The sequence below is a fragment of the Epinephelus lanceolatus genome, chromosome 13, assembly GCF_041903045.1.
Source record: "Epinephelus lanceolatus isolate andai-2023 chromosome 13, ASM4190304v1, whole genome shotgun sequence".
Taxonomy (NCBI): domain Eukaryota; kingdom Metazoa; phylum Chordata; class Actinopteri; order Perciformes; family Serranidae; genus Epinephelus; species Epinephelus lanceolatus.
The window spans coordinates 43,545,033-43,559,497 of record NC_135746.1 but is presented as its reverse complement, the minus strand read 5'-3'; the positions used below and the strand labels follow the sequence as shown (position 1 = coordinate 43,559,497).

Below are 14,465 nucleotides of genomic sequence, written 5' to 3'. Positions count from 1 at the left end.
CGATTCCGTTTTTCAAGGGACGGTTGGCAACCCTAGTTCACACGCACTCACATGGGGGTGCGTGTGAATGCTCACTGTGCAGGGGTTCGGTACCTCTGCTGAAGGAAACTTTAACATGTAGCTGTGTTGGGCAGTAGCATTACTACAAGTAGCGCTGTTACTAACTTCACTGCATTTCTCAGCAGCGTGGTGGAAACATCACTACTTTCTTCGTCAAATAGCCCTCAGTAGCTTTGTTGATTAATTGACTGAGCAGCGCAGCAGCGTCCACAAAAAGGATAAGTAATGTGACTAACGCCAGCGTCACACAGAGGCATGTAGATGAGGAAAGCACTTCCGTAAGACATCACATACTACTCCTTCAGTTTATTCTGCTTGCTGCCAGCCTTACAGCCTTACTGTGCCTCTGACTGGCTACATTGCACTTCTGGACTTGTTGCTCATGTGTCTTGCCCATAGACTGTGTATATTTACTGGATTTACAGTGGACACTGGAGAAAAACACACGAAAAGAGCTAGAGAGACAGAGAACAGTATTAAGAAGGAAGAGAGGAGAGAGAGAGACATACTGATGTCACATGGTATTGGCAGGACATGTTCATGTTCTAATGTCCAAAAAAAATAAAAGTTTTCATTTAGGTCTGTTATTTTACTGATTATATAACTGTCTTTTATTTATTCTGGTTTTATTAAGTAAAAAATATATTTTGGAATTACCTTTTTGAAATACTGACATAGACAGCCTGCTGAAAGAGGGCAAGACAGAGAAATGCATTAAGTAGGACAAGAGAGAAAGAGAGAGTGCAATAGGCCCGACTGATGATGTCATGTTATTGGAGGACATGTTCAAATGTCAAAAAGTCTTCAAAAAAAGAAATAAGAACGTTTTAGTTTTAGCAAGCTACTGTTGCCATTTTCTCGTAGCTAAGCTTGCTACATTTTTCTGGGGATAGCTTCAGTGTAGTGAAACTTTATTCTGATGCAGAGTAACTAGAAGCTTAGCTCACTACATTTTCCAAGTAGCTTGCCCAACACTGACATGTAGCCAGTGAGGGCCAGGTTTCGAACGATTGGCCTTCTCATTGATAGATGACCACTCTACCTCCTAGAGTCCACAATCACCATATCGCTCCATCTCTATTGATTGATTTGGGCAAAATAGCAATCCCAAATCCCCAAATATAACAGAGCAACACAGATAACAGCTGACATGATGTTACAACCCAGTAGGAGTCTAGGGGTAAGGGAAGCAACATAAAACCAGACAATGAAAGTAAACTGAATAAGGCAAGCTGCCGTATATTCATACACAGTATAAATTAACAATACAAGCTACGCTTAAATAGACAGCAGCATACAAAAAGAAAACACGCTCACAGGCTCTGCAACACAACCCGGAAACCGGGCCTCAGGAGAGGAGCCTCAGCGGAGAATTACATTTAAAGTGTAACAAACACTGGGAAGGGCTGCGGGTGACGGCAAATCATAAAACAATTAAAACAAAACTCTGACCTGTCACCAAAAAAAGAAACACCCCGGCTAACTAACTGTGGCGGAAGGCCACCCAGCTAAACAAAACCAAAACATCTCTGCCTGTCTGCTCTATGACTTACCTGTGAAACACACAACACTTGAACCAACACCCATAAATCTAGTGAACTATACAGCAGACAATCTACATGTGTGTGTAAAAGGGTATGTGGCTAGGCTATGAAGCTAAATCCTAGAGCCATCAGATTCCCCAGATACTCACAACAGCTAACAGATTACAGCAATCGAAAACACAAATGGAGCAAGGCGGACTGCTCAGATTAAATCACAGCTGCCGTTGCCATTGACTCTGTGCAGCTTTTAAAGGTTCAGACGAGAGGCCGGCGAAGCGGTGACTGGCCAGAACCGATGACGACAGCGAGGGGGCCGGCCAACCTGCAAGTGGGGGAACACTGAACAGCAACAGAGAAGGGCAGGCTGGAGGTGTGGTTCGCCGGGGATTCCCTCCAGAAAAGCAGACAATTAGACACACACATAAATGATTGACAGGTGCTGGCCAAATAACCCCCACAATGATAGGCACAGCACATTAAACACAGAAAATAAATGTACTAAGGTCCGGAGACCGTAACACATGACCACAATAAGCATACTGAATACTGAAATGGAACAAAATGGCCTAGCCTGACAGAACAGACCAGACATTCCAATGAAGGAGCCAGGTTACCCAGGCCAAAATTACATTGAAAGCAATCATCATTTGCTTTTGATTTGAAAAAGAAAAAACCCAACAGAATATGTAATTAATTAATTCAATGTGTCTAGATGCAAATAATAAAAATGTTATTGCAGTTAAACAACTGTGATAAACAAAAAGTTCAACCTCTCATCCACTAACCTGAATTAAAAACTGGTCTATGCCCCCTTTTCCACCACATGAACTTTTATCAATTTGAATTTTAAAAAAACCTCTGCGCGTTTCCACCGAAATTACCTGGGTAAAAAACTTTCCCTCACCCCTAAACTTTACCTGAAAAAAGTACCTAGTAGGGGGGTAGGACTTTCCAGATTACCTAGAATTCTTGAGGGGTGGGGTGATGTGCCGAAGATTGCTGATTGGACTCACACTTGCAGCATTCTGCACTTCCTGGCACAGGCAGCCACTGCAAACTTGATTTCATTTCTACAAGCTTCACTTCGTTTGTGTTTTGATTAAGGATGGGTACCGAAACCCAGTATTAAATTAGCCCCGGGGCTAAATTATCAAAGACAATAGTATTGAAAAGCGCTGACAGTATCGGTTCTTTTGTGCCGGCGGTACCAGTGAACAGCCGAGTGGCCGCGGTGGAAACGAAGTGAAGATAACTCGAAAATGACTCGAGTTGACGGCAGCTACACTCGTTACTTTAAGTGACATTAAACCTTAGCGAGTAACTATGTATGTGTTCAGCAGCATAAACATGTAGACAGCGATATTCAATATGCTCCGTCCATAGTCTCTCATCCACCGACACTAACGTTATGTCTTACACAAGGACAGCACGCTAGTTCAGCTGACCAGCTGGCGAATTATTATTAATAAGCTCAAATGACAGCTGTCTGTATGTAGACTAACTTGACACTTATCTTAAAATACTTCTAAACTTAGCTGCTTGCTGAGACAAACAGCCCCTCCTCTCTCAACCAGCACCATGTTACCAGTAAACAAGCTGGCAGAGGCAAATACAGGACCCACGCTGAATCATCCACGTCATCGTGTTAATTTCAATACACTTTCTAGAACTTTGAGGAGCGGTGGAAACGCAAACCACACAGATTACCAGGAATTCTTTTACCCAGGTAAATAAATTCCTGGTAATAACAGTTCCTGGAAATGTTGGTGGAAAAGGGGCTATTGTCATTGCTTTCCAAAACAACCCACTGGAGAGTTTTCTGATCTAGCAGCCCTACAAACTGCATGACAGTTTGCCAGTGCCTTCCAAAACAACTTTTTAGTTACAGAAAATATTCATATGAGTGTTTCAGATCAGCCACCTCCAAGATTGCTTGATTAGGGTTACAAACATATCATGTTTGTGGTGCTAAAAAACCAACATGGTAACGGTGAACAGGATGTTAATGGTGGTCTCATGTGCCAGATTCAGATACTTTGTACAACCAACCATTCATTACTTTCTGGGTGATTTTGCAGTGCTACAATACCATTTGCTGCTTTTCTCTTTACTATTATTGTAAACTGAGTATCTTTGGGTTCTGCACTGTTGGTTAGACAAAAAAAGACAGTTTTGTCCTACCAAGACAAGTGTTAGGCTATCATGTAGGACTTTGGTAAAAGGGAAATTTTTAGCTGTTTTATAAACTAAATGATTAATCCATAATTAAAGTAATCATTAGTTGCAGCCCATATACAGACATGCCAATGATATATTCAAGGTAACTTACAAACACTGTCTCCATTTCACTTTTTTTCCCACGGAGACCACTGACAAGATTATTTTTAACTGTTAAATATCCAGATCAATAGATATCTTGATCATGGTTCATTAGACCAGACAAAACAAGAGTTTAGAGCCATGCTAGTGACTCTGTGAGGCTGTACTCAGGTACAGCAATGCTTTGATAATGCCAACATGCTGATGATTGCCTCCGCAATGCTAGATCAACTCAGCTTACTCAGCTTTAATAGAAGAAAATAAGAATAACCCCAGGTTTCTTTTCAGCACTGTAGCCAGGCTGACTGAGAGTCACAGCTCTATTGAGCCTTGTATTCATTTAGCCCTTAGCAGTAATGATGTTATGAGCTTTTTCAATGACAAAATTTTAACTATTAGAGGCAAAATTCATGACCTCCTGTCCTCAGATAGTACGTGCCCTAAACACAGCTGTAAGACCTAATATATATTTAGATTGCTTCTCCCTGATTTCTCCTCAACAATTGACCGCAATGAATTCTTTATCTAAAGCCCACCCTGGATCCAGAGGTGTTAGCCAACTATAGACCAATATCTAATCTTCCCTTTCTTTCAAAGATCCTTGAAAAAGTAGTCGCAGACCAGCTGTGTGATTTTCTCCATGATAATAATTTATTTGAGGAATTTCAGTCAGGATTTAGAGTGCATCATAGCACTGAGACAGCACTAGTTAAATTTACAAATGACCTTCTGATTGCTTCAGACAAAGGACTCGTCTCTGTACTTGTTTTATTAGATCTTAGTGCAGCGTTTGACACAATTGACATCAAATTCTGCTACAGAGACTGGAACACTTAATTGGCCTAAAAGGTTCTGCACTAAGCTGGTTTAAATCTTATCTATCTGATCGTTTTCAGTTTGTGCACGCTCATAATTAATCATCCTTACGTACTAAAATTTGTTTTGGAGTTCTGCAAGGTTCTGTGCTCGGACCAATCCTATTTACTCTATGCTTCCTTTAGGTAACATAATTAGAAATCACTCTGTAAATTTCCATTGTTATGCAGATGATACACAATTGTATTTATCTATGAAGCCAGAAGAAAGTAATCAATTGACTAAACTTCATAATTGCCTTAAAGACATAAAAACCTGGATGAGCACCAATTTCCTGATGTTAAATTCAGACAAAACTGAAGTTATTGTTCTTGGCCCCAAACAACTCAGAGACTCTTTATCTGATGACATAGTTTCTCTAGATGGCACTACCGTAAGAAACCTCGGAGTAACATTTGATCAAGATTTGTCTTTTAATTCTCATTTAAAACAAACTTCATGGACTGCATTTTTTCATCTGCATAATATTGTGAAAATTAGGCCTATCCTGACCCGAAAAGATGCAGAAAAATTGGTCCATGCTTTTGTTACCTCGACTGGATTACTGTAACTCCCTATTATCAGGGAGCTCTAATAAGTCTTTAAAAACTCTCCAGCTAATTCAGAATGCAGCGGCACGTGTACTAACAGGCTCCGTTATATCTTAGAGAGCTCATAGTGCCATATTATCCAACCAGAACACTGCGCTCTGAGAATGCAGGGTTACTTATGGTCCCTAAAGTCTCCAAAAGTAGATCAGGAGCTGCGGTCCGGGAGGCAGACACCGTCTCCACATTTAAGACTAGACTTAAGACTTTCCTCTTTGATAAAGCTTATAGTTAGGGCCGGCTCAGGCTTGCCTTGTACCAGCCCCTAGTTAGGCTGACTTAGGCCTAGTCTGCCCAGGGACCTCCTATAATATACCGGGCACCTTCTCTCCTTCTCTCTCTCTCTCTCTCTTTCTCATGTCCTGTTACTGCATCTTGCTAACTCGGCCGTACTGCATGTCACTAACTCGGCTTCTTCTCCGGAGCCTTTGTGCTCCACTGTCTCGCAGGTTTACTTATATTGCAGTGGTACCTGGATAGTGTGACGTGTGTGGTTGTGCTGCTGCCATGGTCCTGCCAGATGCCTCCTGCTGCTGCTGTTATCATTAGTCATACTTGTACTGTTATTATATACATATGATTATTGTCACATATGTAAACAATCAGATATTAATATATACTTTCAACATATTGTACCACAATAGCCAGAATCATAATTATAATATTATTACTTTCATTAATGTTGTCGTAAGCTGTTACCGTTACCGTCTGTCCTGCATCTCTCTCTGTCTCTGTCTCTCTCTCTGTCTCTCTTTCTGTTTCATTGTGTCATACGGATTACTGTTAATTTAATATGTTGATCTGTTCTGTGCAACATCTATTACACGTCTGTCCGTCCTGGAAGAGGGATCCTTCCTCAGTTGCTCTTCCTGAGGTTTCTACTGGGTTTTTTTTCCCTGTTAAAGGGTTTTTGGGGGAGTTTTTCCTTATCTGCTGTGAGAGTCCAAAGGACAGAGGGATGTCGTATGCTGTAAAGCCCTGTGAGGCAAATTGTGATTTGTGATATTGGGCTTGATAAATAAAATTGATTAATTGATTGAATGATAAGAAGGTACTATACTGTTTAACATGTTTACTATCTTAGTTTAGCTTGTTAGCATGCTGAAATTTGCTAATTAGCACTAAACACACAATACAGCTGAGGCTCCTTGGAACATGCTTAGTTTGTGCAGGTATTTGGTCTTAAACAGCTTGTCCAAATTGAAAATTGATGCTAGCAAAAAACTTGAAAGGCTGCAATCATGCAACCAAGGCACTGACAGTAAACAAGGAAGCAGCTGCAAGTGCTCTTATAAGGAAGCAGGTTGATTCATTACAAAAACGTAAGTTAAGGACGTAATGTCAATCGTTAGGTCTTAATTCGTAAGGATAGAATATGAACTATTGTGTCTGCATTTTTGTAGGATATCATACCAACCAATCTGTGAGGATACATTGATCAAATTTTGTGGAAATTCAGCCAATAACTGACAAGACATTTTTAATAAAAGCAGAAAATATGGGTCATATTAACTGTTCCACTGATGATGGTGATCTGTTGAACCCAAGATCCTGAGATAATTATGCAAGTTGAGATCTTGTAGTGTTATGTGATGTCATATGAAACCAAGGCCATCCTGGGACTTCTGTATTCAACAATAACAAATGTTGACCGATAAAACTTGGGCAACTGGATAACAGAAGTACATATTTGTATGACCTGCCACAAACTTTGCCCTAAGGGAAACTCCAATATTTGGGCCCTACTGGCTATAGGCAGATAATCACATACCAGTGTTGCCATATGTCCAATCTGTTGCTATAACAACTTTGGCACTTCACCTGGCAAATGGCTCTAATTTACCATCCGACATTAGTACTGTGATGTGGATGCTGGTGGTATGAATGCAGGATGAAACAGGTCAAGAGCTGCCATTTTTTCTAGCATTTTTCACTATCTCCTTAGAATTCTGCATAACTTTACTTTGATATTGTTATCTATTTTTACATTAGATGTAGTTCTTAATTTGTTGGAATCATCCAGTTGGATTTGTTCATGAAGTTCCATCTGCTGTCTTTTTATCATATTGTGTAATGTGTTTTCATTTTTGTAATACCTGACAGTTTAAAAAGATAAAAGCTGAAAATACAACAGACAGAGCAAAACAAAGAATATATATTTTAAGCATTTCTTCTGGGAACAGAGCTAAAAGTTCAGCTCAGCTAAAAGTAGGACTTTTTACGAAGACTGTGTATAACAAACCCAGAAATAAACCCCGGTTGTGACATCAAAGAGGAGGATGAAGCATAAGAAGTCAGGCAAATAAATTAGCCCAGACAGCTTGTAAAACATGCAGATGGAGAGAAGGATTTAGGAACATGGAGAGTGCAAAGTGCCTGATACAGAGTGAGGAGAGCTGAGGAGGAAGGTCACATCAACATTTAAGAACAGAAAAAATAGAGAGGTGTTAATGGTAATGCCAGTGTGCTGTGGGGGGTTGGGTTCTGACATGTTATGTACCAAATGAATAATCAGTTACACAAAGAATATCAGCAAATCAACTGATGATGAAGACCACTGTTAGTTGAAGCCCTTACTCATCATCAGGAACACACGGAATCTGCGCTTCGCAGATTTTAGGAACTGTATTCAGTTAGCATCAAAATCAAAGTTAGTGGTGTAGTGACAAGAAATGTTAAACCTTATATTTACTGTTAGTTCATTTTTAATAGCTTAGCAAATTATTTTTTGTTCTCTCCACTCCATATTGAACCTTCCATTTTAATGGCCATGTGTTCCACAATTTGTTGATTCACTTTTCCAACAAATGTTTCAATTTTTTCTGTAAGTATTCATGATAAAATCAAATTTCTGATTCAAAGTTTCTCCTAAAATCCAAAAAAAAGTTATTTTAGCCTGCTTGAGGTAATTTTAGATTTTTATGTATTGTGTGAGGTTATTTTTGTTTAAAAATTAAAATGAATATTGTCTGTCACATTATAAGCAAAAAACATTCCACAGAATTCCGCAGATTTTCATTTTGGATCAAAGCTGAAAATGAAAAAAAATCTGCAGATTCCGTTTGGGCCTGCTCATTAGTCAATAAGCTAATTGTTTACTAAATTAATCATTTGAACATATGAAAACAGGAAAAAAATATCCATCACAACTTTCTGAATCTGACATCTACATGTAGCGTTTTCAGACATATCTCTTAGACTTCTTCCATCACCACAATACTATCAAACTGAACTGAACTTTGTTTCCAATGTCAAACCATTGCTGCACCGTAATCTGACAACCACCCCGTAGCACTCATTCCCATAATGATGAAATGCTTCAAGAGGCTGGTCATAACATCCAGACCCTATGCACTCTGCACTCCACCAAAGCCTGGAACGTTAGGAGAAAACGAACAACCACGTGTGGATGCTATACATATACTGCAGCTCAGCTTTCAATGCAATCATTCCCCAACAAAAATTGGGACAAATAGGCCTGAGCACCCCTCTCTGTAATGGCTACAGGACTGCCTCACAGACAGGCCCTAGTCAGTACAGTTTGGAAACAACACTTCCAACATCATCTCACTGAGCACTGCTTCCTCTGAGGGCTGTGTCCTGAGTCTGCTCCTGCTGATGACCTGCGACTATTTAAGTGTAACTGCGCAAAGTTAAGTATGCAGATGATATCCAATTATAAGCCACACTTTTATGCTGCAGTTTTTAGATTGTGTTTTTTTGTTTATGTGTATTTTAACTAATAAAAGGATTTTATTAATTGGACGTCTAGATTTATACTTTTTTTCCAGAGAAATGAGCAAACAAGCAGCAAACAGCAGGTCTGACATTCGGTCAGAGCCTCCTTTCCAGCACCCTGGAGTAAACGTTTTGCGGGAGGCTGAGCAGTGCAATACCCCAATAACTGAAGCACACTCTCTCTCAGTCTGCCACTCCACAAGCACCGTACCCGGACCTCCACGGAACACTGTAAAGGCATGTCAGCCAAGACAGCCCAACAATGTCCACAGCCTTCAGCATCTCAGGGCGAATTTCATCTACACCCGGTGCCTTGCTGCTGGAGAGCTTTTTGACTACCTCAGCAACCTCAGCCAGGGATATGGGTGCAAAGAGTCTTCAGGTTCTGCCTCCTCCACAGAGAACGTGACAGCTGGGTTCAGAGTTTCTCAAAGTGCTCCTTCCACCTCGCGATGATGACCCCAGTTCAGGTCAGCAGTTCTTCTTCTCTGTTGAGCACAGCCTGAGATGAGCCCTGCTTTCCCTTCCTTAGGCGTCTAACAATTTGCCAGAACTTTCTTAAGGCCAACCAAAAGTTCTTCTCCATAACCTCCCCGAACTCCTCCCATGCCCATGGCTTTTGCTTCAGCGACCACTACAGCTGTAGCCCTTCTGGCCAACCAGTAGCTGTCTGCTGCTTCAGGTCACCTCTGGACCAGCCAGACCCAAAAGGCCTCCTTCTTCAGCCTGACGGCCTCCTGAACTCAGCAATGTACCTTAAATTTTAGTCAGCTAGGCTGTGAATGTGTTACTGATTTACTGTACTTCTTTCATATCTTATAAAGAGAAATGCCTACAATTGTAGATTTTATTTCTACATTATTGATAGTATTACAGCATCAACATCATGTTTCACTGAGTAGAACTCTGATTTAATAAACCAGCAGTTATAAAAATGTGTTAACTGTGTTGTTGAGGCAGATGAGTGGAACATCAGCTAGGAAATACTAGGGCTGGGTATCGATTCAGATTTTCCAGATCGATTCGATTCGATTTTCAAGGACTCAGTTCGATTCGATTCATGATTCAATTCGATTCGATTCGATTTAATTCAGTTTAATATCGATTCAGTCAAGTATATTTCAATTATGATACAAAATTTGCTTGGATATTAAGATATTTTTTGAGAACTAACGAAGTATATTTAACAAGGAACTCTCTGACCTGGTGCATTACTATTAAAAATACTGTTTACATTAAGAATTGACCCCAAAGCAGTACATTAGTCATCATGTACTTTTATTTAACATTACCTGACACATAAAAAATAAATATTTTAAATTAAATCTAATCACAAAGCAGACAATTTAAATAAAGTGGCTACAAAAAATGTAAACAAAGGACATCCACAAGTTTGCTGCCTGTAACTGTCTTATAAAGCTTTTGTGCAATACACTACAGTGGTTGTGATGCACACATTGACTGTATCAGAAGAGAAACAACGTAGGTGAACCCTGCAGCAAAGTGAACCCTCTTCACTTTGGGGGATCTTTGCCCCCCAGTTTGTTCCTGGCGGCAGAGCAGAGTGAACCGTCTTTCTTCTCAGAGGATCTTTGTCCCATGAGCGCAGGCACTAACAGCTCCATGTCCGCAGTGTAAACAACTTTGCTGCCGATTTGACAGTCACTAGAAGCACATTATGACCCTTTGTAAAAGTTTCTGTGTGGTACTTGTGTTGTACATGAGCTAACGTTAGCGGCTAAGGAAGGACTGAGAGGCTGTCCAGTGTGTGTGTGTGTGTGTGTCTGAGTGTCTGAGAAGCGTCAGTACGTTAGCTTGTTAGCCATAACGTTAGCCTTGCTGTTTGTCATGTTAACATTATCGTCGGCAGCCCTGAATAGCTTGTAAAGCTTTAGCATAGTTAGTTAACACATTTGTTATCGGCCCATGTGTTTACTGCTACAGAAAATTAATAAATCTTTGGTTTATTTGCACAACGTCACCTTTCTGCCGTCTTTTATCACGCTTGCTAACGCTAAGTTAACTTTACCAGCAGATCTGTATGAGGCACAAACTGAGGCAACAGTTAGCAGTGTGCTGATGCTTAGTGGTATTTCTTAATCTTTTCTGTGAAACTGATGTGCATTTAATAAACATGCGTACATTATTAGCATTATATTTTCAGGGGAAAATGCAAGTGAGAAAAATGCACCATAGACCCATGCCTTCAGTGGACGCGCTCCCACCATTGTTTGCTGCTCTGTCTTCATTCAGTGTCTGGCTGTCTCGCGAGATCTCTCGCCATGACCACAGGTGCTAAATGCTGATCTTGCGAGATTATCTGGGTTGATAGTACTGCTGGTGCAGTCTGCGGTTCCCATTTGGCACCAGAAATTGCGCCCATAATTCATGCAAAGTACCATGGGGGTTGGGAATAAGGTGGATATAAACTGAGAATAATGGCCCATTTTTCAGATTGGCTAAACTGCATTTTCTGGTAATTTTGTGTGTTTTTACATGATTTATTTATCTTTACCATATTTATCTTGTTATTTTCTCAACCCTTTAGGGAATGCTTAATGCTTTAGTTTATCTGAAAAATTCTAAACCTCTTAAACTGAAGATGAATGGTTTTCAATGGACAGCAATGGAATGTCGAGAGAATCATATTTTATTTTGTATCACTTTTTTATGAGACTCCTATTGTGCTTTTAAATTGAATAAACAGGCTTATTACACAAAAACTGCCAGAGCCACAACCAAATTTAACTCCACTTCTCATACAAGCAAGATGACACAAAGTGTCCCTTCACCGAAATATTAGAAGGCAAACAGTGCAACAGGGCGATGGATGGCTCCACTACTCCGCTCAGATACTGGTGCCTCTCATGCTGGTGAGCAGCTCTCAGTGGAAGTTACAAGCTGCCATGCTGGAGACCAGGCTTGTTAGACATTAAATATGTGCTTGTGTCAGGTTGAGGCTATAGTATGACTGTGGCAGATAGGGAAAGAGCAGTGTACAGTGGTGTGTGCCTCACAAACGGGTCCTCTAGTGTTGAATTAGCTGGTTGCTATAGTGTGTGTGTTGATTTTATGTTATCTATCAAACCAGTACAGCACTGCGAACAGTCAACCACCAGACAACCCAAACTGATTACAAACACTTCATATAATAGCACATGTCATACAGCAAATTCAGAATAAACCAAAAACTTATTGCTCTTGTCTTGTGGTGTGACAAGGATGGAAACTGGTTTCATCTGTATTAACACAAAAACCAAGGCCAATCATCTCAACAAAATCATCTGCTACAGTGTAGTGTGTAAAAGCCTCACACCTGATCAACTGAATAACTGAGCTCCATCTGCAGAGCACATCTGCACTTCTGTCCACATGCAGCATCTTCAGTTGTGTGTTATTGCTGCTGAATGATGCCGCTGCATGTGCCCAGCCAGATGCCACAGAGACACTGAAAGGAGGAATCCAGGCAAGCAGGGAGTCAATTAGCATGTGCAGCCAGGAGAAGGCAAGGGGGAGACACTGCATCAAAAAACAGACAGGACATCCCTGTGTGTGTGTGTGTGTGTGTGTGTGTGTGTGTGTGCGCGCGCGCGCGTGCATGTGCGTGTGTGTGTTAACGCAAAGGAACAGAGAGCAGGCAGTGAAGCGGGGCTACATGCAAACAATCCATACCAGCCTCAACAACGGAGGGCGAGAACTGCAAAGCCGGCTGTCTGTGTTATGGAGAGGGTTCACCTGCTGATAAATGTAGCAACCTGCAGCCCCACATCACAGCCTGAGTGAATACAAGCCCTTTGTTCATTCAGAAATCATGGCAAGCTCCGAGGGCCAGCCTGTTACAGCTATTCACACGCTGACTGCTGCTGCTGCTCTGTCACCAGCTCTGATGGAGGGGGAGGGGGGGGGGCTGCACAGGCCTGGCTGACATGCATGGAAAAAGAACTGCAGTATGAAATCAAATCTCACCTTTAATGTTGTGTTGGGATAGCTCACGGGCACCTTGTGAAAAGTGCTGTTGGAAAGCACGGCCTGTCTGATATCTTCGAAGATGGTGATGATATCATCCAAGAGGCAGCGCTTGTCCCTGTGGCTCAGCACGCAGAGGTGCGCGAACGTGTAATTGAATCCCTTGTAATTGACGCGCAAATCCAACACCTGCTTGTGGACCTGCAGGACCTGGTCGGCCAGCTCCAGGATGTTCCCCCCGGACTTGGCCAGCAGGATCAGCCTGCCATATCTGCCGGGGGTGTGCAAATCCGAGTACAGCTTGTGCTTCGACTGGTCGATGGAAAACAGGCTGTTGGCGAGACTCCGCTCGATCTTCGCCAGGCTGTGAGTAGGGGCGACCAGCACCTCCAGGTCCGTCTCCGGCTTGAACCGACTCAGCACGGTAGATCCGAAAATGATGGTGAGGACCGCGGGGACAGTGAGGAAGAAAACGGGGTGCCTGCTAACGAATAAGCCCAGCCAGTAAAACGAAGCCTTGAGCCCTCTGTGTATCACTTGCCGCAGCATCCTCCACAAAATCCAGCTTGCAGATGCCCCGTCTCCTCCGATGAAGCACATGTGACATCAGACTCCGTTCCCCGGCTTAGTCCAATTCGTAAGAGAATTACACCAGGCTACACCACCATGCATGCATACACGCACACACTCACTCACACACACACACACACACACACACACACACACACACACACACACCACAACACCTGGAAAACAGCACTGCAGCAATTCGCGGCAAGACGGACGGACACACACAGACAGGCAGCCAGTCAGAAAACCATCGTGCATCAGCCGACCGAGACGACTCCGTGTTGTCTGATCTCAAGCCATTCCGCTTCCGTATGATGGAAAAGAACCGTGAGTCTCCTTCGCTGCATCGGCTGCAGTAGCAGCGACGAGCCGGGGCGGTATGAAGAGCATGGGTGCCTCCTTTCTGCCTGCTACAGCTCTCACACCAGCGGTGGCGCCTGATTTATGTACTTAACTGTAATCATGTGGCGGTGTTTAAAAAAAAAAAGAAAAAAGGGGGGGGGGGGGGGGGGGGGGGGGGGGTGATGATGGTGTCTGGTTATTTTAGTAGGCTAACAGTGGAGACAACAGGCAACATGAGAGTTGTAAAATATTCCTGCTGGTGGCTGAATGACCGGAAAGCACTTGCAGGGATGAGTCAGTGTGGGCCTCATGAATGGGGAAAACCCACCTTGTGTTGAGCTTCATGCTGAGTGGTTTACACAGGGCAGGCAGGGAGGTGTGACAGCACCAGGCCAAACACAACTCCCTGAATCTTTTTTTTCCTTCGCCAAAATAACCTGCCTAAGTGGCTAGTGATCATTCC

At 42.2% G+C, this 14,465-nt stretch overlaps 1 protein-coding gene across 1 annotated transcript in view; it reads right to left on the bottom strand.

Moving 5' to 3' along the window:
- ptchd4 (patched domain containing 4) overlaps window positions 1-14,124 on the bottom strand; it is a 259,640-nt gene extending 245,516 nt beyond the window's left edge. The window contains exon 1 of the mRNA XM_033618816.2: window positions 13,091-14,124. Coding sequence (XP_033474707.1) covers window positions 13,091-13,690 — 600 coding nt within the window. The 5' untranslated portion in view covers window positions 13,691-14,124. The remainder of the gene's footprint in view (window positions 1-13,090) is intronic.
- Window positions 14,125-14,465: the final 341 nt, after the last annotated feature.